Raw genomic sequence first — 22,454 nt, forward strand, 5'->3', positions numbered from 1 at the left:
TCAGAACCTCATGATCCTCGCAAGGATAAGCCAGAAGACACTGGTGAGAACGCACAGCGCGATACCCAGCCAGGACAAGGAGGCTGACCAGTCCCTGGTAAAACGTCGGGCACGTAGAAACTCGGTGGGCACCCCTCTGTCGAAGTCAGTGCCGGTCAGTACACCTTGGGGCACGGTCCGCTTGAAGTGCATGAAGCAGGTCGTGAACACTGCGAACACCGCTGTTGGGGTCCACGGGAATCCCGTCCAAGAAAGAAAGGACAGAAAGGTAAGCAGATGCGGGCAGAACACGCAATTTATCAACCGCTCTGTAGTGAATTAACACGCAGTGAAAACCGCATTCATATACCTTTTCCCCCATTTATTTAAGAATTTGGTGCAACTAAAAAAAACACCCTGTATACATGAGTTACAAGTTACGTCCTCGCACTAGGCTGAGGACAGATCCTACTTGCTCTTGCTAAATAAAATATATATTATGTTTCGAATCGTTTATTGCGGAAAAAACGCACTTAGTAGCAAGGCCACCAAACGGTAGCTGATGGGACGTCAATGTAGGCTATATATACGGGTCTTATACGTGACATCTTTGTACCATGTTGGCCGTCGTTCCTGGTTGTTTTCGCCAAGAAAAACAAATTTAATGGTGCTACATCTATGCAGCAGAAGGTACAACATCCAACAGTATGAAAGACCCGTTCCCCTGGCAGTTTATGCGGCGTTTCTAAACAGATATTGGCAAGACACTTTATTTTTAGAGCGAGTATAAAATAAAGGCTCATTTATTTCCTCACCCGAAACCACGTGCATCAGGCCAAAGCTAATCCAAAACCGCATCGTTGAATGGGTCTTTCGTATGCTTGGAGCACGGTGGAAGAAACACATTTAGATGGTGATTCTGGCCGCTCTTCCCGCGAAGAGCGAGCGACCAGATCGTTTTCCAAGCTAGCCTCGAACCAGGAGTATACTCTGTTTCACCTTATGATGTAACGCAGGAAAGGCTACAAGCGCGAGCTCCTTGCTCTGGGGCACATCCCGGCGGTACAAGCTCTCGTGACTTAAGAGCAGCTGTCAACGCTATGAGCTCGCGCTTCTAGCCTTCATTGCGGTACAACATAAGGTGAAACGAAGTATAGTTAGTTCCGCGCCGCCGCGGAGGGCGCTGAGGTGTGAGCACCGTGGGTATGAGGGCTCTAGACCTCCTCGGCGGCCACGGTGTCGGGGGGTAGCTTGCTCGCCTTTTTCGGGGTGTGGTGGTGGTGTGCGGTCAGTGGCTGGCCTCATGTTTTGCTTTGGTGCTGTGTCAATCACCGGTGCCATCATTGTGCACGAAGATGAGCCTTAACCTGAAGAGGAAGTTATGCTATAACGATGGGAAAGACGTGCTTCATTCCCAACTGCAATTCGGGGTACCGGAACTGCGCAGAGCGAGTGTCCTTGTATAAAGCTCCATCGAATGACGCTCTGAGACACAATCGACAGTGCTCTTGACACATGCACAACAACGTTTCTATGCGCTGAACCCAAAGAAGAAAAATTGCCCAGTTGCTCCACTACTACTTCGGCATGCGAATGCGAAAACACTGTAAGCATATTACGATGAGTAGGAACAAACAAGCTCGAGAAATAAATAAATCAGCAAAGCAGCGCTCGTTCTATTTTAAGGGCATGGGCGAGAAACACAGGACGTAGGAGATGGCGTTCTTTGGCAGTATGCAGTGAATTCAGCTTTTATATACATTTTAAAGCAAAAATATTTGTCGCGTATTTTTTTACCTGTAAGACACCCCGACTCACAATATGGTGTGACAGCATAGTGTGAGAGTGTAGATGAAAAGTGATTTATGTCTTATAACCGCTACTATTGTTTGACTTTCAGACACTGTGTCGTCATGTCAGTCAGTATGTCATCATATTGTGTCATCTTTTCAGTCACTACGTCATCATAAAGGGGGATTTTTTCTGCTCACAAGGTTTGTATGTTCCACAGTACAAGTTGACATTGTATGTATAAATCATTCGTAATGCTAAAACCTTTATGCGCATGTAAAGAATTATTTAGGCCCCACTATGCAACATTATAGGAATTTATTTTTGTTTTCAATAAGGCAGGAGCAGGGTGGAAAAAATCACCCGACCTCATATAAAGCCACGCAATGTATGTAAACAATTTACGGAACTGTTACCAAACATGTTGTTTGACAAAACATGCGAGCACGACCAAGGTGTTTACTCTAAATTAATCTAAATTATTGAGGGCCCAGTAGATTATGCCGGGAAGTTTTATATTTATACGAGTATTTTTGACACGTTGCGTTATCATCGGAATGTTCTCCTTAAAAAAACAGGAACCGCACGGAGGAAAAGGCAATCAGTGCCAGTGCGCCAACATAAATCCATCATTTCACAATACAGTGCAAGGGACCAGGTAAAAAATGCATTATTTCCTTCACAGGCCCTCCATACAAGCGTTCACAAGCCCCTCTATACGCGGGCGCCATCTATCCCCGTGCGAGTGAAGCGCGCTCAGTGCGCCGAACATAATGTGGTCGCGGCGCGAGACAGAGAGTCATCACCTAAATGTATTTCTTCCATCGTGGCTTGGAGACTACGTTCTCACCAGCAAGAGCACCACAACGGCAGCTGATGTCACGTGAATGCAATCCCTGTAAAGCTAGCTGTTCTCACGAAGACGAAAAAAAGAAGTAAATCGTACCTGAGAGTATGAACATGACTCCCGTGACCATGACAGCCGACAGCTGTCGCTTGCAGATGCCAAAGCCCCCGACGAGAGCGCTGGCGCCCATTAGGATCAGGCTAACCAGAGAACAGGACATGGCCAGGTTGCGCATCTCTACGCACAAGCAATTCACCCAGAATTACTCGCATGATGACGGGCTAACATTTGCAAATCAGAAAACTATACATTGCTTGTACAACGAATGTAGCAGTTTAGCAGGGCCAATGAGCGCAGAATTGCAGTGCGCCCTTCGCGTGCCCTTGTTGAAACACAATACACTAGAAATGTACTAATGTTTTGTAACTTTTTGAAACAAAAAAGTACACTCAAAGCAGGGTGGGGCAAAAATACTCTTAAAAGTACTTGGAAATACAAAAACTGGTTATACAAGACAAAGACAGCAAAAATGCTGATATTCAATTACATTTATAAAAGCTATCGCGCGATTTCAATCAGAAATACATATGAATATAAAAATATTTTGAAATACAAATACAGATACAATTTTGTGTGATCGGAATGCAGTTACTGAAAACATTGCCCTAAAAATTGTTATCTTCTATCTCTAAGTTACTATATTTCGTAAAACTTATCTGTCCGCCCTGTAGGGTATACAAAAAAAGCATATATGATCTACAGTACTCTAAATAATTATATGATACTTTTATAGAAACCAACAAACGATGGAAATAAATTTTTCGCAAAATTAACATTTGGCATTTTGTATAGCGAGCAGTGAAGTGAGCAACATTTTTTTAATGGATTGAAAACATTCCCCACCAGAGATGGAACGCAACTTTTCTCTGCATTTCTCATCCTTTTTAGGAAGAATCGCAAGGAACTATAAATATGTTTCCTGTGCTAACAAATAACCTCGAGATGTTACCCTGCCATTATAGGCGATATTATGACGTTACGGTGAAATGAAACAGTATTTTCTTATATGTTGTTTCGACGTGCCGGCAGCGCATATAATTTTTGAAGTCTTCAAGAATAGTGCACATTGAAGCCCTGAGCAATGTTTGTTATATTTTCAGAATAGAGAAGTGGGTCACTATAGTGGGAAGAGCGTTGACACAATCACAAAACATCAGTGTACTCTTCACACCACCCCCCCCCCCCCCTCTCAAAGACAAAACAAGAAAAATATCAGCTTAGGCTTATTGGGAAGACAACGATTCCCTGAAAATTGTAACCAGACACATTACCTTATAAAGTACTGTGATACCAGGAATACACCGAAAATTTATTTTAAAACGGAGACCAAAAAATACTCTAGAAAATTTCGTATCACGGTACAAAACAAACTTAATACAAAATGCAATTCTAAATACTATCGTGATACATTTCCCTTACGATACCGCCCATCCCTGACTCAAAGTATGTTTTAGTATACACTTTTAATATTGGAAGTAATTATTTGAATGTAATTGTACATACTAACGGTATATGTTTGCCATACTATTACTCAACTAATAATATATTTCAAGTGCGCTTAGCGAAGTGCTTTATAGAAGTTCAAATTGAGTACACTTTTAGAGTATTTCCTTTCTACCAAGTGCGTTAAGCTATCTCAAGGTGCGCTTTCGGCAAGACCCCGGCACCAGTTCGTCTATACTTGCCATACAAGCCCTGAATGTCACCCCATGCTCGATTCTTTATAGAGACATAACTCCATTAGTCTTGATACCAGTGTTTTCTCGATTACAGTGCTTTAGAATTACGCTATTGCTGTTTTCATTGCTTTTATATTTATCCTGAATGTTTAATTTAAGTCGAACAGAATTTTATTTAAATGGAGTGAGAGTTACTCTGGTGTCGTCTTCACCACGTATTTATCAAGCTCGGTGGACGTTAGATGAGGAAATAATCGTCATGGGAAGTCGAGTAATTAACTAAAATATGTTAATTAACTTTTTCCTTAGTTTTAGGGGTCATGTTACAATTTCGGTATAAGAAAATATATATTAAAGGACAGACGATTTTTTTAATTTAGCAAAATGTAATGGTTTTTGTAGGTATTAATTCATCAATGCATGTTCTCGTCTTTTAGTCAAATTTAAAAACTGAGCGCAAAAAGAGCGCAGCAAGCCCTGCCCAGACTGACGCTTACGACAGTGACGTAGGCGTTTCAGACCTCTCGTCACTTGTGTCGTCAGCGCACCCACCGAGGACACGCTAACGTATATCGATGACGTCACTCTTCCAAGCGTCATTGGGGTGGGGCTTGCGACGCTCTTTTTCGCGCATATTTTTTTTTAAAATGGAGTTAAACCGATGAAAACTGATCAATTACTATATAAAAAGCTATTACATTTTCGGATATTTTTTCAGTAACTGCCGTCACTATACTGCCATTGCAGGCAATCCATAAAAACAATAATTAAAAATTTAATTAACATATTTTAGTTAATTAACCAACTTACTATGCCAATTATCCCCTCATTTAATGTCCGCCAAGTTTGATCGGTATATGTTGAAGACAGAACACGTCCAACACTCACCGTCGTTCTTAAAAAAGAAAAAAAAGTCAGTTTGAATTATGAATTAAAATTCACACCCTGTATACAGGCTGTTTCTTTTTATAAAATTAACACATTCTTGTTAAAATATTCATGAAAGATACAATAATTTGGTTTTTGCAAACGAGTTATACGGCCAGGGGAACATAGTATAGGGGGATAATTGTAACATCAGTCGGTTAATTAACTAAAATATATAATTTAACGATTTAATTATCGGAACTAAACATATCGTTCTAAAGACATAATAACGCTTCAGACAAATACAAATAAAAGACTGGGAAACACAGAGCGCTGACTTCAGCTGTCTAATCATCGTAAATTGGGAAATATACGGTATACACTGCGATCATCGCACTTAATCAATCCCAGGCCTCGCCACAAGCTCGCAAGAACGTTACCTCCTTATCTACCAGGTCAATGTAAGCAACGCTGACACAGCCTGCACCATATCTTTTGATTACGTCTGCCTCGATTATCCCCCTTACGGTCTTATCCTTATGTCCGGCAAGAACATTGCACGCGCTGAAAAGAGACCTATACAGCCACAGTCTCGACAGTGAACTGAGAGATGGCCATCTTGATAGCTGTTAACATTTAGGTAATGATCGATAAACCTATCATTCAATTGTCTGCCCATTTGACCGACGTACTTCTTTCCGCATGACGACGGAATTGAATACACGACCCCCTCTGGCGCAGGCAACAAGAGGCTTCCGTGTTTCTTGACGCAGCACAGCGCGTGATCAAAAGATCTGGGGCAGGCTGTGTCAGCGCCGCCTCCATTGACCTGGTAGATAAGGAGGTAGCAAAGGTAGCATTCTTGCGAGCGGTGGCGTCGTGGCCTGGGAATGGCTGAGAGTGCTATGATAGCAGTGTACATGTTTCTCAATTTACGATGATGAAACAGTTGAAGTCAGCGCTCTGTGTTGTCCAGTTCCCTACTCTGTCCTCGTCTCAAGCGCTACGATGTTATTGAATACCCAGCACCAACGCGCCCAGCAACCCGCACTGATACGGTTCTAATTAGAAACTTACAAAGTGTCATCGAAAACCCTTACATCAGTCGATTTCAGAAAGACTCTGAGCACGTGGGAAGCGCGGGGGAGCGCTAAAGTTGTTACTCGTACAGCTGGAACAAGGCTACCGGGGCAATAACGAGCTCGCGCGGTTTTTCCGCCTTTCGTCATGGACCCAGCCTAATGCGTCTTGCACGAGTAGTAACTTTAGCGCACTACTGCGCTTCCCACGCGCTTAAAGTTTTTGAAAAAATTACTGATTTAGTTATTTTTGATGAAGTTCAGGAAAGTTATAAGTAGAACCGTAAGTATATTTTGATTAATTATAAAATTAATTATCAATTTTAATTGATTATTCGACGTATCGTGGCGATTAGCCCCTTATTATATCCTCCTGGCAGTGTAACTCACCTGCACAAACTGCATTAGTGTAGCTTTCACGAAGTTTTTTTAACAGTATGTTAAGCTTAAGAAGAAACGCTCTCCATTTGTATGCACGGATACTCCGTGTTATACCCCTTGCTTGTCCTTAAGGAATATAAATTATGCGGATTATGATGATGCTGGTGATATGCATGGATTCATGTTAAATAATTATGACTTGGGTCACAAGTGCAAAAATAGTTTACATTGAACGTTACTTAGTAAACAAAGAATATCTTTTAGGTTAACATTCTTGGATAACATATATAACAATTAAATTTTAATTGGGGTATATTCATGCTGAAACTATTCTATGTTAAAAATAGCACACCATCCAAGCAAAATCTGACCCTTCTCGCTTCACAGAATTTGAACGCTTTTTTTTCTTTTATTTTTTTTTGTCAACTATTGACGAGTAAAATATGTTGCCAGTAAATCTCTTCTTGGCGAATTTTCAATAATGTGTTTGATATGGTTGTCCGACCTGGTGGTGTTTTTTTTTTTTTTATTCGCATTGGAATTTTTCTTTGTTTGATTTTTTTCCCATGTTTGCCTAAATATATTGTAACTACTGTGTCACTCAGATACCTTATTTATTTTTTCAATAATAGCCATATATTAGTAAAATAATGTCTGCAAGTTATGTAATAATGATTAAATTATTTCGTGAGATACAGATTTCCAAAGTTTGCCATTTGTCGTTCGAGCAGGCATGTTTGGCAATTTTTAGAAAACTAAATAAATTTTTAATAAATATTATTACTTTATATTACAAGCAAGTTGTACCCATAGTTTGTTTGTAAAAAGTTTTAAAATTCTCCTAATTTTATTGTTTTAATTATTCACTTTCAAACTTGCCCCCTCCATCAGTGCGCGTTATTGCAACTGTCCACCTCTCCCTGCCTTACGATTTTTCTTGTCTCCAATTTTTGTTTTCTGGTCAAAACTTAGTGTGGATTCGTTTATACCAGACACTAGACAATGTCATATAAAAACATCAGTTGATTTAAAAATGTCGACCAGCCACCCTTTGGTCGATCTTATCTGAAATCACCCTCTATATCCTAGTTTTCTCTATTGATAACCTTTCTTGCACTAGTTGTGTTTAAAGGTAATGTTTTTATTGTATTTCAGTTATGTTGACGAACTCATTGTTCGGATTTGGTTCTTACCGCACGCCTGGAATAATGCTAAAGGCGATTTATTTGCAAATCATACGTGACGTCACGTGTGACGTCATTAGAGGAAACGTCCCACAATGCAACGCGCGGTAACGAGTGATGTCACTCGTGACCCTAGTGATCCTCGTGACGTCACGTGTGACGTCACCATGGGAAATGTTTCATAATGAAACACACGGTTACGCCGACGACGACGGCGACGCCACTCAAGCCGCAAACGGGTGCCTTAGAGCTCCGCTCTAAAAAGTAGAGTTTGATATCTGAGCTGCCAGAAGGAAAAAGTATGCAGGCAGTTTTGAACCATGGTTAAAAGCACTAAAAAGACGAACACAAGAAAGAAGACAAACACGGGCGCTGAACCACGGTTAAAATCGCCCTTGTTAGTCTTCTCTCTCGTGTTCGTCCTTTTAGCGCTTTTAACCATGGTTCAAAACAGTCATCAACAAATAGCCCAACAACAAATACTTTTACTGCATGCAGGCAAGCAATGTGATTGGGAGACAACATATCTCTTGCTCCTAATTTCGAAAAAGCCAGGAACACCCTATTTCAATATACCATAGTTAGTAACAGTGCAAGAATGTGGTAGACATGACTTCAGAAAAAGGCAAACTAGGCCTCCCTTCACCAAGTAACCTATGATTAAAAATTAATCTGTTAACGGCGGATTGAAAACCACATCTCTTCATGACAAAGCTTGCCTCCATAACGTCGGCTGAAGGATGCAGAGAGGAAACTTTCCATACGCTGCATGACTGCAGTATGCCTCAGAAGACTATTCTAATGTTTTCAGGACATTAGGGCACCTACAAGGTGTGTGGTATTGAAATAATTTTTTTTTTTAGTTTACAATAACATTCTAACAAGAAATATGTTTTATCAGCCGAATTTCTAAGGAAAACTGTTTTTGAAGAACCGTCACAAAGGACCGCGTCACGGAGAACTGTAGATCATGTGACATTGTGACCTCATTTTACGGCATGATTTCACATGACATTGCGTGGCCTTCTGACGTAATATAATGATGGTGTCATTGAACGTCGTGATATTTCACGTTATATCATGACGTCACATGAAACCATGACGTCGTGTGACGTAACCATCATGTGACCTCATAACGTCAGGTGACGTTACACACACATAGCCATGTGCCCAGCTCACTCACAACACAACTTGCGCTCCCCGGTTTATGTGAGCATGATCAAGCTAATGTAGTTTTATAGCGCAGTCTCACACGTTTAGCTAGGTTTTTATCTTTTTGTTTTATTTAAAACCTAGATATTAAAAGAGCTCACTGTCCAGCCAGGGGTATCTGACCACGACGGGTGACCGGCGGTAGTCTTCGTCCGCGGAAGAGATGGAGTAGTAGGAGATGCAGCCGATAGGAGCCAGCTTCGCCTCGTCGCCCAGGAAGGCCAGGTCATCGTCTGAATCGAAGGAAACAAAAGAACTACGCTACACGTTATTCTTCGATGTATGAATAAATTGCCTACGCCAGAAAAAGTTAACCAAAAATCCTCCGTAAATTGACAGTGAAAGCTTTCAGGGCTGTGAACATGGTTTAAAGGGGTAAGGCAACAAATGTTTGCACTTACTTCATTGTGTCAATGGGCTATGTTTTGCCAGCAGCCCAGAAACATTAGATTGGTGTTCCTGGGCTGCTGACTGAAAAGTAAACAAACAAAAAAATTTAAAACGAATTAACAGATTTCAAAATTGCTCCTGGTGGCAGTCTGTGAAGCTCCGTTAAAATGCCTCCACGTCATGAGCTTTTAAGGAGCAGCGCCAGTTTTTGCGGCAGTTTGGCTCCTTCATGGAATTACTTAGCCCTGAATGTGACTTAGCGGAGAACGCTAACGAGTTTACTACGTTGTTTATGTTAAAGAGATACTAGAACAAAATTTCGGGGCTTATTTTTTGGTCTATATGTGTTCAAAGGAGCAGTATCACATTGGACACACCAATATCTTGTTAAAAGGACATGAAAAGGAATTTTAAAACAAATTAAACGATTAGCAAAGAGTACCTCGTGGGTGTCGCTAACCCCTCGTTTGTAATGCCCGTCTAGGAACCTTGACAGGTAATGACGGTAACTGTCTCGCCTCCGGCCACCACGAGAGAAGGGGGTAAGGAGGAACTCCCTTCTCCCCGAGAATCCCTTTTGTGCGTCCCAGTGTCGCTATTGTCCCTCTACAAATTTATAAAAGATTAACCCGTCACTCAAAATGCATACAAAAGCAGCCGCTTCGGTGGCTGGAATGACTACGACATCGTCTTGAGGTTGGCCTCACCGCAGCTTTGATCGTCCCGAGACGAACTACGTCACGATTGCGGGGGATGTTACGTGCACTGCGCTGGCTGCTCTCCGAGCGCTTGCTAGGGTGGGCCGTTTATAACTTAAAATACAGCCGCCAGGCTCATAATACAAACGTGCAATTGTCATTTACGGATATTGTGGATCATATTAAGCCTATTTCGGAACACGACAGGTAAATTTCAAATTTCGTTGAAATATCCCTTTAAAGCTCCCACAGTGCTTGCGTAAGTGCATTCCACATCATCAAGATCGCTGTTTTTCGCAGACGATAACTAGGAGCTTATCCGAGGTTGCGAGGACGTCTGAGAGGCCAATCACACCATTTTCCCCTCCCCAAGGTGAGCTGTCAATAACGCGCTCAAATATGACACCCAGTGAACACCTTACATATATAGCTTGCATCTGTCGCCACTGCTGCGTACTGACGGTTATTTCAACTTGCTGGTTTTCCCGACCTGCTACTTCTGCGGTGTAAAATGAAAACAATGAACCGAACGCTCCTGCACATAAAATAGCGGCATGGCCGCGAATAACGTTACGGGCAAGCAATGTATAGGGTATAGGGTGTATAATCCTTGGATATTACTAGTAGGCAAAATTGTCAAGCGCTGACGCCACCAAGCGGCAACGCTCGAAACTACAGTGCCCTTGGCCGTGCAGGAACTCTTGACGTCACGAGCGAGATACGCACTGCGCTTCTCGCTGGCCGGCCTTTCAAGAAAGGGTAGAACGTAGAAAGCTCGCGGTCACGTCATTTCGTTTCCGTACGCCTTTGTATTCAAGAATGGTGACAGAGAAGGTCAGTGTTGGGTAAAGTACTTCTAAAAGGTACTTCAAGTAAAGTACAAAGTAAATGAGACGTGATGTATTTTAAGTAGAGTATTACGTACACTGGTTGCAACGTACTTGAAGTAAAGTACTAAAAATGCAATGTACTTTCAAAGTAAGCTACAAGTATTTTAAGACAATCTTTCATGATGCCTTTTCATTCCCCTTTACATTGATTTTTAACTGGTATGCATTGCCCAGCATACTAGGGTGCATGACTTATTTTCAAAAACAGTGGCGAATATTTGATAAAGTCAAGTGGCCACAGAGTAGTCATTTTCAGTAATGGAGCCAAATTCAGAAGTCCCTCATCTGAATTTGGAGCCCCTTGCACTGGATTGTTGTACCCAAGGGGGTTGCATGTACTAGGAGAGAGCATGACGTCAGCCCCGTTGCATCCACAAGAAATCCTCTCATAGAGGAGTGTCTCCTTGTGCAAGAGAGCTGGTGATAATTAATATGGCGCCTGAAATTTGGGTGCGAAAAAATTAAGTAACTTTCAAATAGAAGGAAAAGGCGAAAGAGAATCTCTCAAAACATTGTAACGTTCTCCTCTGTTTTTTTTTTTTTTTTTTAATACTTGAAAATTTAATTTTTTAGCACCACAGTCTCAGGTGCTACATTATGATGAATCTAGCTCTCCTAATATTTTAAACATCCTCGCTTGCGCTGACCGACCGAGAAGTAGCGAGAGTTCAAAAAGCTACGGGAAAGCCGCCCCCAAAACAAACAGAGCGATGCATCGTCTGCTCACGTTTCTGGTGAGAGTGGAATATCCCTCCCAGTATTTCTTCGGAATTGACAAAGCATCATTTCGCGGTAGACATTTCCCAAAACCAAATTTGTGGATAGTACTTTGAAATCAGGAATTGTACTTTCCTTGGAAAGTACCAGAAACAAATATTTTAAGTAAAGTACAAGTACATACTCAGTGAATGTACTTCAAGTAAAGTACAAGTTTCCTAAACCTACTTGAAGTGGCACTCTAAGTACAATGTACTTAAAGTACTTTCCAACACTGGAGAAGGCTTCATGTTTGTCCTCGCTACACATTCAAATATGGACTTCTTTCATCTTCCTGCGCACATATGCCTTACAATCAATCGTGTAAGCCTGCCTGGAGTAACTAGGCGTGCATAGTTTGCACGCGCACACCAAGGGGTATTCACACGAGGGAGAAATCCCGGAGATTTCTCCCTCGTGTGAATACCCCTTAAGAGAGCATCCGGTTGATATCTAGGCTTCAATATATAGCATGGCCTAGCGTGCAACTTGAAGCGATATTTGAAACAATGCGTTTGCATACGGTGTCTTCCAAGCAAACGTATGAGAACAAAACAATTATTCCATTCTGGTCAAGCTATATGTAACATGACTTTAAAAAAACATGTTCAACCTTTTTTTTATGGATAATGGTTTCATTAACACGTACATATAATTCAAGTTGAACAATCGGAACCCTAAATATAAACTTACATTTGCCCTATTCTCTAACGTGCTTTGATTTATCTCCGAGAAAAACAAAACAAAAAACTTTCAGAGTTTCCACTTTGGTAAAGAAGGAAGACCAGCGAAGCTGTACTATGGTGGGACGACCTCAAGGACGACTTCTTGGACAACCTCAAGGACGTGGTCTTTCGTAGGGAAGGATGCGGTCTTTCGTACGGTGTCACAATGAAGAAGACGTACCATCGAGGGTGGCGCAAATCCGGTGAACCCCGCCCTGGAGGTTAACGAGGAAGAGGGCCTCCGGCAAACCCCGGTAGGGACTCGGCCCCAGCCGGACCACGTTCCGGGACCTGGTCACGTCCAGCCCCTGGTGGCGGGCTAGGGCAGACACCTGGTCACCGTCGAAGCGCACCTGGGCGACGCACATACGTCTGTTTCAGAAACCACAAGGAACGTCATCCAGCTACTGCCACACGACCGAGAAGGAAGCGAGAAAGAGAGAAAGGGAAAGACTGCACGTTAAACTTCGTTTCACCGTGAGCCCAGGAGCTGCTGACGCTCCGAGCCGGTGTGACTAATCAAACAGCGTACAAAGTGCAACGTCACGGTATTAATGAGGCTTCAATGCGTTTCTTACAACCCTAAACAAAGCTTGTGAGTCTACTTTCACGCACAACACTTGGAGAGCCAATCACCGCAACAGGCAGCTCAGCGAATGACGATGCCGAAACATATGTTTAGACCAAAAAACGCAGTCTGAGTTGTTACATTAAACAGTGTAAAACGTCACTCTTGCATTGCTTAATGTCACAAGTCAGACTGCGTTTTTCGGTCTAAACATATGTTTCGGCATCGCCATTCGCTGAGCTGCCTCCGTAAGTTGCGGTGATTGGCTCTCCGAGTGTTGTGCGTGAAAGTAGGCGCAGAGACTTCTTTTAGAGTGGCATCGCTAAACCATTCATGTACAAGGAAGGCACAGTGGTTTTCGCATTTAGCAAATGTCTTTGGGGTTGAATGTGTTCGTGCCTTAGACTGCGCTCGAACATATATAAAATGAAGTACAGTTTGAATCGATGCATCGCGGGACGGTAAATCGGCTTCCGACCATCATTGCTGTGGTCAAAGCCGCTATTCAAGGCAGTGAACAGAACAGCGCACAAAAGGACAAGGACAGTAGAAAAGGAACAAGCACGACACACAAGCGCTGACTCGTAGCTGAATGCATACATAAAAGAAACAAGACAACGTGCTGGACGTCACGCAGTGCCAGTGCGTTTCACACATGACATAGCACCATCTAAGACGTCTTTGCCCCATTGTCCGATCTAAAAAAGAGGTTTCTGTTTGAAGCAGGGTCACTGATGGGTGGCTAATGCACCGGTCCCCCAAGCTATTGATACAATACGCTTCCAAAATTTCGCGAGTCGTCTTGTCTCGATCGCACAACAATAATTTGACATTATCGAGACAAGACGACTCGCGAAATTTTGGAAGCGCATTGCATTAATTGCTTGGGGGATCGCTGCATTCGCCACTCATCAGTGACACTGCTTTAAACAGAAACTTTGTTTTTAGATCGAACTACGGGGCAAGGGTATCTTAGTTGAATGGTGTCGTGTCATCTGTGACACGCACTGGCACTGCGTGACCTTCAGCACGTCCTCTCCTTCTGCCCTTGGTGTATAAATTCAGTTGCGAGTCAGCCTTGTGTGTCGTGCATGTCCCTTTTTTCTGTCTTTCTCTTTTTGTGCGCTGTTCTGTTCACTATGCTCATCATACCAACTCGACCAGCTTACCACAGTTCTGCGATTCGATGCAGGTGTTGTGAGTGGTTAACTGCGCTGTGGTGGGTACAAAATCAGCAGGTTATCAGTGTAACTTGCTCGAATAAACATTTATTTCGCGACTAACGTCATATCGTATCCGTAGGCAACCGAAGAAAGATAAAAATATTGGCCCATGGTCGCGCCGAGAGGCCTTAGTTGAGCCGCTGATCCACGTGGACGAACGGGAAGTACATACTCGGTTAGATTCTGTTTCCAAGCAACCGGCTTTTAACAGATGGCAGTGCACTGTTGTCGTTGCCAGCCTTTTACGTTGATAACTCACAAGTTGGTCGTTGAAGGCAGGAACGACGTCTAAATTTCGCATACACACGCTTCGAAAACCAAAGCGTGCTGTAAGAAACAACAAGGTGTTGAACTGGGCGAGTTTGTAAAGCGTACTTTAAGAAACGTGCTCGATGCTTTCCTCTCCACTGAAGTGTAAAAGTTCTTTCAATTATCTTTTTCACCAGCTGTACATTTTTCAAACCTTTAAATACCTTGTTTTTGTTCTGCTGTACATCCATCTTCTTTTTTTTGTTTTTCCTTTTTTTTCTTTCTTGTAGGCAGGGCTAACGAAAGCGAGCTTTTCTTGATTTCTGTATTCTCAGTCAGAACTTGCAGACCAGAAAATGTCTGAATTGATTTCATGAAGTGAGTATGCATCATATGAAAATAAACACCAATAATGGCCAGGTAAATGGAGCGACGTTAGTTGCTGTCTTTATTGAAGAGTGATCCCACATGGAGAAATTTGTTTTCTCCAACATTTGACGGGTCAAGCGTTCTTTATTGATTTGTTCTTGTTTTAATTTCTTTCTGCATCCGTTTGTTTTTGTTTTGTTTTTCCCTGGAATTAGACGATACCATTTCGTGAACGGAGTGGTGTCGCTTGGCGTCCGAAACTAGGAGTGTTTGTTTCGCTCTGCATGAGTTGTGACCCACATTGCACCCCGGCACATGACAACGCCGCTCCGTCTTTTTCGTGGCCGTATTTGGCATCACTGTGAGTCATTGTCTCTTCGGCACAGCTAGCAGCCACACAATATTGTGTCGCTTCACACGCAACGAGAAACAGGAAAGAATCGCACCAACACGCCCCAAGCCAGCCTCGTAAACGCTACTCGACCGGCCTCCTGGCACCGCTGCAGGGGGGTAAAGGTGGATGAGGAGGAGTGGCAAATCCTGTGCGTCGACATCCGGGGTCCCGAGTGAAAGATCACGAAAGAGAGCGACAGAACACGAATGAAAGAAGGCAATGTTGCCAGCTGAAAGATGACAGTCGCAATGGTAATCGCGAAAACTGAAAACTCTCAGCAATATAAACAGTGATAATTTTACGTTGGAAACTTAATTTCCAGCTATTCTAACGCTTATCAAGAATAATATACTAATTCCGCTGCATTAACTTCCCTTCTGTCGAAATCTCGGAAATCTGGTGGTTGCGCGGTTTCGTATTCCTGGGGCGCGCCCACTCGAGCCTATACTCGCTCGCGCCCCACCCGTGAAGCCGGTTATCTGGTTTGAGTAAAGCTATACGCACTACGTAGTGCGACTCAACCTGAAATGGCTACGCGCACTACGCGGAGAGCTTATGCCATTTGGGTCACCCTTTATGAACGGCGCGTGTATCACTGGGGATGCATCATTATATTCGTGAAATCGAATCCCGAAGGTCTGCCTGCATGATCCGCCGCTTGCGGCGGCCAGAATGCATGGGAAAATGGCGGACCTTTTCCTCTAGAGTTAGTGTATATGACCTCCATGCAACGCTGTGACTGGCAGCGCCACCCCGGGCCCCTGCGGCAGAATTGGGCCACACGGCAACCAGCTCATACGGAAAGGCCGACGCGGTCGGCACACATGTCAGTTCAGTACTCAGCGAACGAACTATGGCTCTCAGATGCTTCAATTTAGTCTTCGAAATTTGTTAAATACATATGCAGTAGTAATGTTTCCCTTGAAAACTTGACTTTCAAAGACTTGCGTGGATATTTTTGTACATGATGCATTCTTTTCATAAAACGTTGTTTGTTTTGTTTTGTTTCTCTGTTAACAATACCTTCAGCTGCTACTTGATGTGATTTTCATATTTGTTTCTCGATGCTTGCCGTTGACAACTGTAAGAGGACCGAGGACCAGTCAAGCTGCATATCGCAACTTTTTTCCTCGGGCTCCACCATCAAGATTGATGGAAATAAAGATATTATTATTATTATTATTATTATTATTATTATTATTATTATTATTATTATTATTATTGTCTTAATCTTGGGGGATTTTAATGCTCCTGGAGTCAACTGGCCGCAGCTTGATGTTTTTACGGACAACTTTTACTGCAGGCAGAAAGGCACCCAGCTCTTAAACTTTTCTTCTTTCTTAAATCTCAAACAACACAATAATGTTTTGAATCACCAATTTAATGCTCTAGATTTATGCTTCTCAAATATGGACAGTGTGCGTGTAGCACGGGGTGAACTGCCATTAGTTCCTCAGGATCCATATCATCCTGCACTTGATATAGTACTTTCTTTCGAGAATTCTTCTGTTCGTGCTCATTCTAGTGATTCCCCGCCGCACACCTCATATAATCTGTCGGCAGGGGACTATGTCGGGATGCATCATTACCTCACGAGTTTTGATTGGGCACTGACCTTGGAGTCGCCTGACGTGAATGACCAGGTCATGCTCTTCACGCAAACTGTTCGGAAGGCCATGGATACTTTTATTCCGTTAAGGACAGTTACTAAATCTCGCTTTCCTAACTGGTTTTCCAGTGAGCTAAAAACACTACTGAAAAGAAAGGACTTCTTTCACAGGAAGTTTAAGAAAAGTGGCCTTTTAAAGTGGGAGGTGGAATTCAAGAACTGCAGAAAGCAATGTAAGACGGTCCTGGATCGCGACCGCCAGGCTCATCGTCGCTCAGTGGAATCAGATCTTGTCAATAATCCGAACAAATTCTGGAGGTACATTAATTCACGTTCTGGGAGGCATATCGAGTCGAAGATTGTCCTCGATAATCACGAGAGCGATTTGAAGTCCGTGCCTGAGTTATTTGCTGAGCATTTTAGGTCCGTCTACAGGGATAGTACGCAGCGTTCTGCACCTGTGCTGCCTCACTTAGATGGGTTTGGTGACTTGTTAAGTTGCATTAATGTTGATGAAGAGTCCGTACGATCCTGTATTAAGAAAATGAGAGCAACATTATCAGTAGGGCCCGACGGCATTCCCTCTGCGATTCTCAAAACGTATCACGACATATTCACGCCGGTACTGTGCTCGATATTTAACAACTCGTTAAGGTTGGGAACCTTTCCTGAAACGTGGAAAGTCGCTGCTGTTGTTCCAGTCTTAAAGTCGGGAAAAAAAGGTGATATTTGTAACTATAGACCTATTTCTCTTCTCTCTCCATTTTCTAAGCTCTTTGAAATGGTAGTTCATCAATTCCTGTCTTTCAAATTTCGAAACTTAGCAGTTCCCAATCAGCATGGTTTTATGAGCGGGAGATCAACAACTACCAATCTTGTTAGCTTTATGTCTGCTGCATCTCGTGTAATATGTAACAGAGGTCAGTTAGACGTTGTCTACTTTGACTTAAGTAAGGCTTTTGACGTAGTCAATCACATTATTCTTTTATCCAAACTTTCCTCCTATGGAGTATGTGGCTCAGTACATGACTGGTTAAAAAGCTACTTGTCAGAGAGAGAGGCATATGTCCGGGTTAACAACATGAGCTCTTCGTTGTACAGGACTCGCTCTGGCGTTCCTCAGGGATCTGTTTTAGGACCCCTTCTGTTCACAATTTTCGTAAATGACGTCTCTTTTGCTGTTTCAAATTCTTCATTCCTGCAATATGCTGACGATATAAAAATTTATCGAGAAATAGTTACTGAACGTGATTGTGCTAAGCTCCAGGAAGATGCATGTTCTTTCTACCGATGGTGCTCTGAAAATGACCTTTTCTTGAACCCGTCCAAAACCAAGGTCATGACGCTCTCTCGGAAAACTCACAATATCTCTTTTGCATATAATATTCAAGGAGAGACTTTGTCTCGAGTAAGTGTAATGAAAGATCTCGGAGTCATTGTTGATTCTGGGTTGCGTTTCTCTGATCACGTTGGTAGGCTGGTTAACTCGTCTTTGCGAATGTTGGGTGTTGCCTCTCGCTTAACCAGGGAGTTCAAAAACCCGACGGCTTTTATCACGTTATACTGCTCGCTATCCAGGTCACAGTTAGAATATGCCTCAGTTGTTTGGAATGGAATTTCTAAAAGTCACTCCTTGGAGATCGAGCGTGTGCAAAAAAAGTTTGTTCCTATCTTTAAACATTGCTACATGAAGGAGGATGTTCACTGTTTAACATATCAGTCTGCGTTAGAGCGTGTTGGTTTGCTTAGCTTGCACCGGCGTCGGGAGAACGCGGACTTACTATTTTTGTTTAAAACGCTGCATGGACTCATCAATTCTCCGAGCCTGTTATCTGAACTGTGCCTTAGGGTCCCACGTGTGCCTACTCGTCTTCTGTCATCTTTTTATGTTTCTAGAACGTTTAGTCCGGTAAACCCAATTGTGAGAATGGCTCAGCGTTTGAATCATTACTCTGAAAAACTTGATATTTTCAACCCTTGCTACAGGACGTTTGTCCTTACTATTAAAAACTTGCCCGTGCAGGATGAGCATTGCTGAATTGCTTTGTTATGTCTGAATGTCGTCATCTCCATGTCGTGTTTTCTGGTGGTGCACTTGTTGTCCTTCGGTCTTGTGTTCCGTCTCTACTGTTACTGCCTCGTTTTTATTTCATCGTACTAATTACTCGTGCACTGCCTAGTATTATGCTAAAAATGTATCTTATTTTCTGCGGAGATGTGTATAGTGTTTTTGTTTTTTTGTTGTTTTTTATCCACCAGTGTACCAGCACCAAGACCTCAGGGTTGTTCCTGGGCACTGTATAATAAAGATTGATTGATTGATTGATTGATTGATTATTATTATTATTATTATTATTACTATTATTCTACCGCACCCTACCTATACACCAACTCAACTTTCTGATGACGTCACGCCGCTGCGGTGGCGCTGCTGTTGGTAGTGCCCTCTTTGCTAGTCATTTAATTCGTTTTAAAATTCATTTTCGTGTCTTTGTTAACGGGATATGGGAGTGTCCGATCTGATACTGCTCCTTTGAACACATATAGACCAAAAAATAAGGGCCGAAATTTCGTTGTAGTATACCTTTAAAGGAGCTGTGCAACGATTTGAACGTTGAAAGAATTAGCGTCTTCTACTTTTGACATTGTTCACCTTGTGACAAAGGACAGAAAACACACCTCCTTCCTTCGAAACGTTGCGATTCCGCCGCGTAATCGCGAGGCAAAAATGAGAATATTCCTCGACCTGCCGCCACGAGCGGCGGTCATGATGAACACGCGGCATGACGTCAATGGGGGTCTTGTAAAAAGATAGAAAGTTGTGCAAATACCTGCTCGATAGAAGGTAACTTTTCTATAAATCTTGTCGTTCCAGCATAATTATAAATGCGTCAAAAACCTGGTATCATCGACAAAACTTTTATTATACGGAGTTTTAGTGGCGCCACCTATCCTAGGTCCAAAAACCGTCAGCTCGATCTACTACCGCGATCAGCCGCGAGAAGCCGGAGGGGGAGGGGGACAGGGCCGGAAGGGTATGGCGGGCCCGGATGGGACTTTCCTCCTTTCACCATATTGTTCGCGCTGCGCCCGCCAGCACGTGGTCACGCGGTCGCGAGCGGATGAGTTCTCGCTGCTCACTGATGGCTCTAGAGAGAGAGCTTCACCGGAACCCCGCGCCACCCCCATTGACGTCACAGCGCACGTGACTCGGAAAACGGTGAAGAAGTTGAGAGGTGCCGAAACCCTCAATCTTTGTCCATTTTTAAAATAAAAACTAGGGCATGTAGGAAAAAGAAGTTTTTTGTTCTTTACTTCAGAAAGGTCGAGACACCAACTCCCAAATTTTTTAAGCAAAGCACTCAAATTGTTGCACAGTTCCTTTAAAGCCCCCGGGCTACCAGTTCGACAGCACTGGCTAAATTTCTCGTCTACAGCTGGGAGACAAGTCGCCCGCTGAGGCAGACTAAGTTCTAGGCTGTATAAACAGAGACACGCGCTGACCTTTCTACGTCATTTACCCGATGCCACCACGGGGCACGGATTGCGTGCAAGTGCTGCGTCACTGTTTGGGAAGGACTCTTGTTCAGCCGGTGCAAAGTCACGGCCGCACGCTGACACAGCACTTGTATACAAGCTGTGTCCCAGGCTCCTGCAGCCTAGGCTATGTAGACGATCTATAGTGCTACGACGGGCAGAGCACTCACCGGAAAAGATGCGAAGGAATGGAGCGGCGAGATACCATCGTATCCAAGTGTGCGGCGAATGCAGCGGAAAGGAGATTGAATTCGCGTGGTTGGAGTTACCGACATAACGTTCCTGAAATATTTGGCGCCGCCTACCAGCCCCACAACGCACTATACCGCTCGCAGATTTGGGACAATCGCGAGGCCTCCCTGGATTTTCCGGCAAGCTCCGCACCTGCTCCCAGTGGTCGCTGAGGAAGCCCACGAGCAGGCCCATGGACGAGGCGACACTCAGCAGCAGCGTGGCCCCCAGGTAGAAGGAGGTGGCGTCACAGGCCGACCTCGACGTCGTCGCGGTCGCCGTTCGGCCACGAGTCGTCCTAGGGCCGCGACCCGTGGCATTCGAGGTCGGGGCTACGGGTCCGACCGCCTGCGCCAGGCGCCGCTCCATGCAAGGGCGGCGCTACCTCCGCCGGTGCCTGCACCTGGATTGAAGCGACACAAAGGACAAACAGGAATCTCCAAACACGGCTAAGTGACTGGTGCTCGACCGGAAAAATCCGCCTGGTCTGGGTATCGAACCCGGGACCTCTCCATTTCAAGTGGAGCGCTCTGCCAACTGAGCTATCCAGGGGTTAGACGTCAGTAGAGCAAACGGGTTTTATCAGCTGCCAGCAGTCTAACACCAACAAGGGTGAAAAGCTTGCATTTTAAGGTAATGATTATAATGCAGTTAAATGGGAAAGTGCATTTAATTGCATTATATTCATTCTGTCCAGCTCGCTTGCATCTTTGCATTTAATTGCATTATAATCATATGGGAGGCGTGGCGCAATAGACAAAACGAAATGAAGTGCCCGGCACAGTTGCCCACCTTCTTCTCAAGTCCCGACGCAGGCGACGCTTTCGAACTTATGTAATCAATCAGAGAGCTTCAAAAGCGCAAAAAACACGGTGCTCGTAGTGTTTTATAGCGCAGCTCTTAGGCGCCCGTTTCCGGCTTGAGCGGCTTCGCCGTCGCCGTCGGCGAAACTGCGCGTTGCATTATGGACGTGTGACACAGACATGCGCTAGGCTCGCAATGTGCAGCCTCTCACAGACTTGCTCCGAGCTCCGAGCAAGTGTTCGGCACAGATATCATGGACCACCAGCGCACTGGAGGCTTTCACCGCGGGCAAGCAAGCATTTGTCGATGCCACATTACTCGTGCATCCTATGCCAAACGCCCCGACGCGTGTCATGGTAGACGCGTCCAATGTTGCTGTCGGCGCTGTCTTGCAGCAGAACGGCGAAAATGGATGGAATCCGCTTGGATTTTTCTCAGAGAAGCTCGAACCTGCGGAGACACGCTACAGCACGTTTGGACGCGAGCTCTTCGCAATTTATGCGACCGTTCGGCTCTTCCAGTACTTCTTGGAAGGCCGAGTTTTCTACGTGCTAACTGACCACAAGCCCCTGATTTGCGCATTCGCGGGAAATCACAATTCCTACTCCGCCAGAAAAATCCTACACCTCTCGTACATCTCCGAGTATACCACTGATCTACGCCATGTCGCTGGAACGGACAACACGCCAGCAGACGCGCTCTCACGCATTAACGTGTTTCATCACCTCCTGTTGTCAGTTTTTCGGAACTGGTCTCCGCACAACAGGAAGATTCCGAGGTGCAAAAGCTACGAGCGTCCTCTACATCTCTGCAGCTCCAACCCGTCACACTGCCACTCGCAGACTGCGAGCTTGTCTGCGACGTGCCAACCGGTACCACCTAGACCATACATATCCCAACGGTTTCGACAAGCTATCTTGCAGTCCATTCAT

The 22,454-nt window shown here is 44.0% G+C and overlaps 1 protein-coding gene and 1 non-coding gene across 2 annotated transcripts; both read right to left on the reverse strand.

The window, feature by feature from the left end:
• On the reverse strand, nucleotides 1-21,087 carry LOC115317857. The gene is made up of 5 exons (XM_029977601.4): nucleotides 20,872-21,087; nucleotides 12,720-12,891; nucleotides 9,181-9,312; nucleotides 2,717-2,854; nucleotides 1-221 (listed from the first exon to the last, which is right to left on the reverse strand). The coding sequence occupies exons 1-5, from the start codon at nucleotides 21,085-21,087 to the stop codon at nucleotides 1-3; spliced, it is 879 nt and encodes a 292-aa protein (XP_029833461.3).
• A 110-nt stretch (nucleotides 21,088-21,197) lies between these two features.
• On the reverse strand, nucleotides 21,198-21,270 carry Trnas-uga. The gene has a single exon. It is a non-coding gene; the product is annotated as a tRNA-Ser (tRNA).
• Nucleotides 21,271-22,454: the final 1,184 nt, after the last annotated feature.

Source organism: Ixodes scapularis, unplaced genomic scaffold (assembly GCF_016920785.2).
Source record: "Ixodes scapularis isolate PalLabHiFi unplaced genomic scaffold, ASM1692078v2 PGA_scaffold6__148_contigs__length_123643588, whole genome shotgun sequence".
Lineage (NCBI taxonomy): Eukaryota > Metazoa > Arthropoda > Arachnida > Ixodida > Ixodidae > Ixodes > Ixodes scapularis.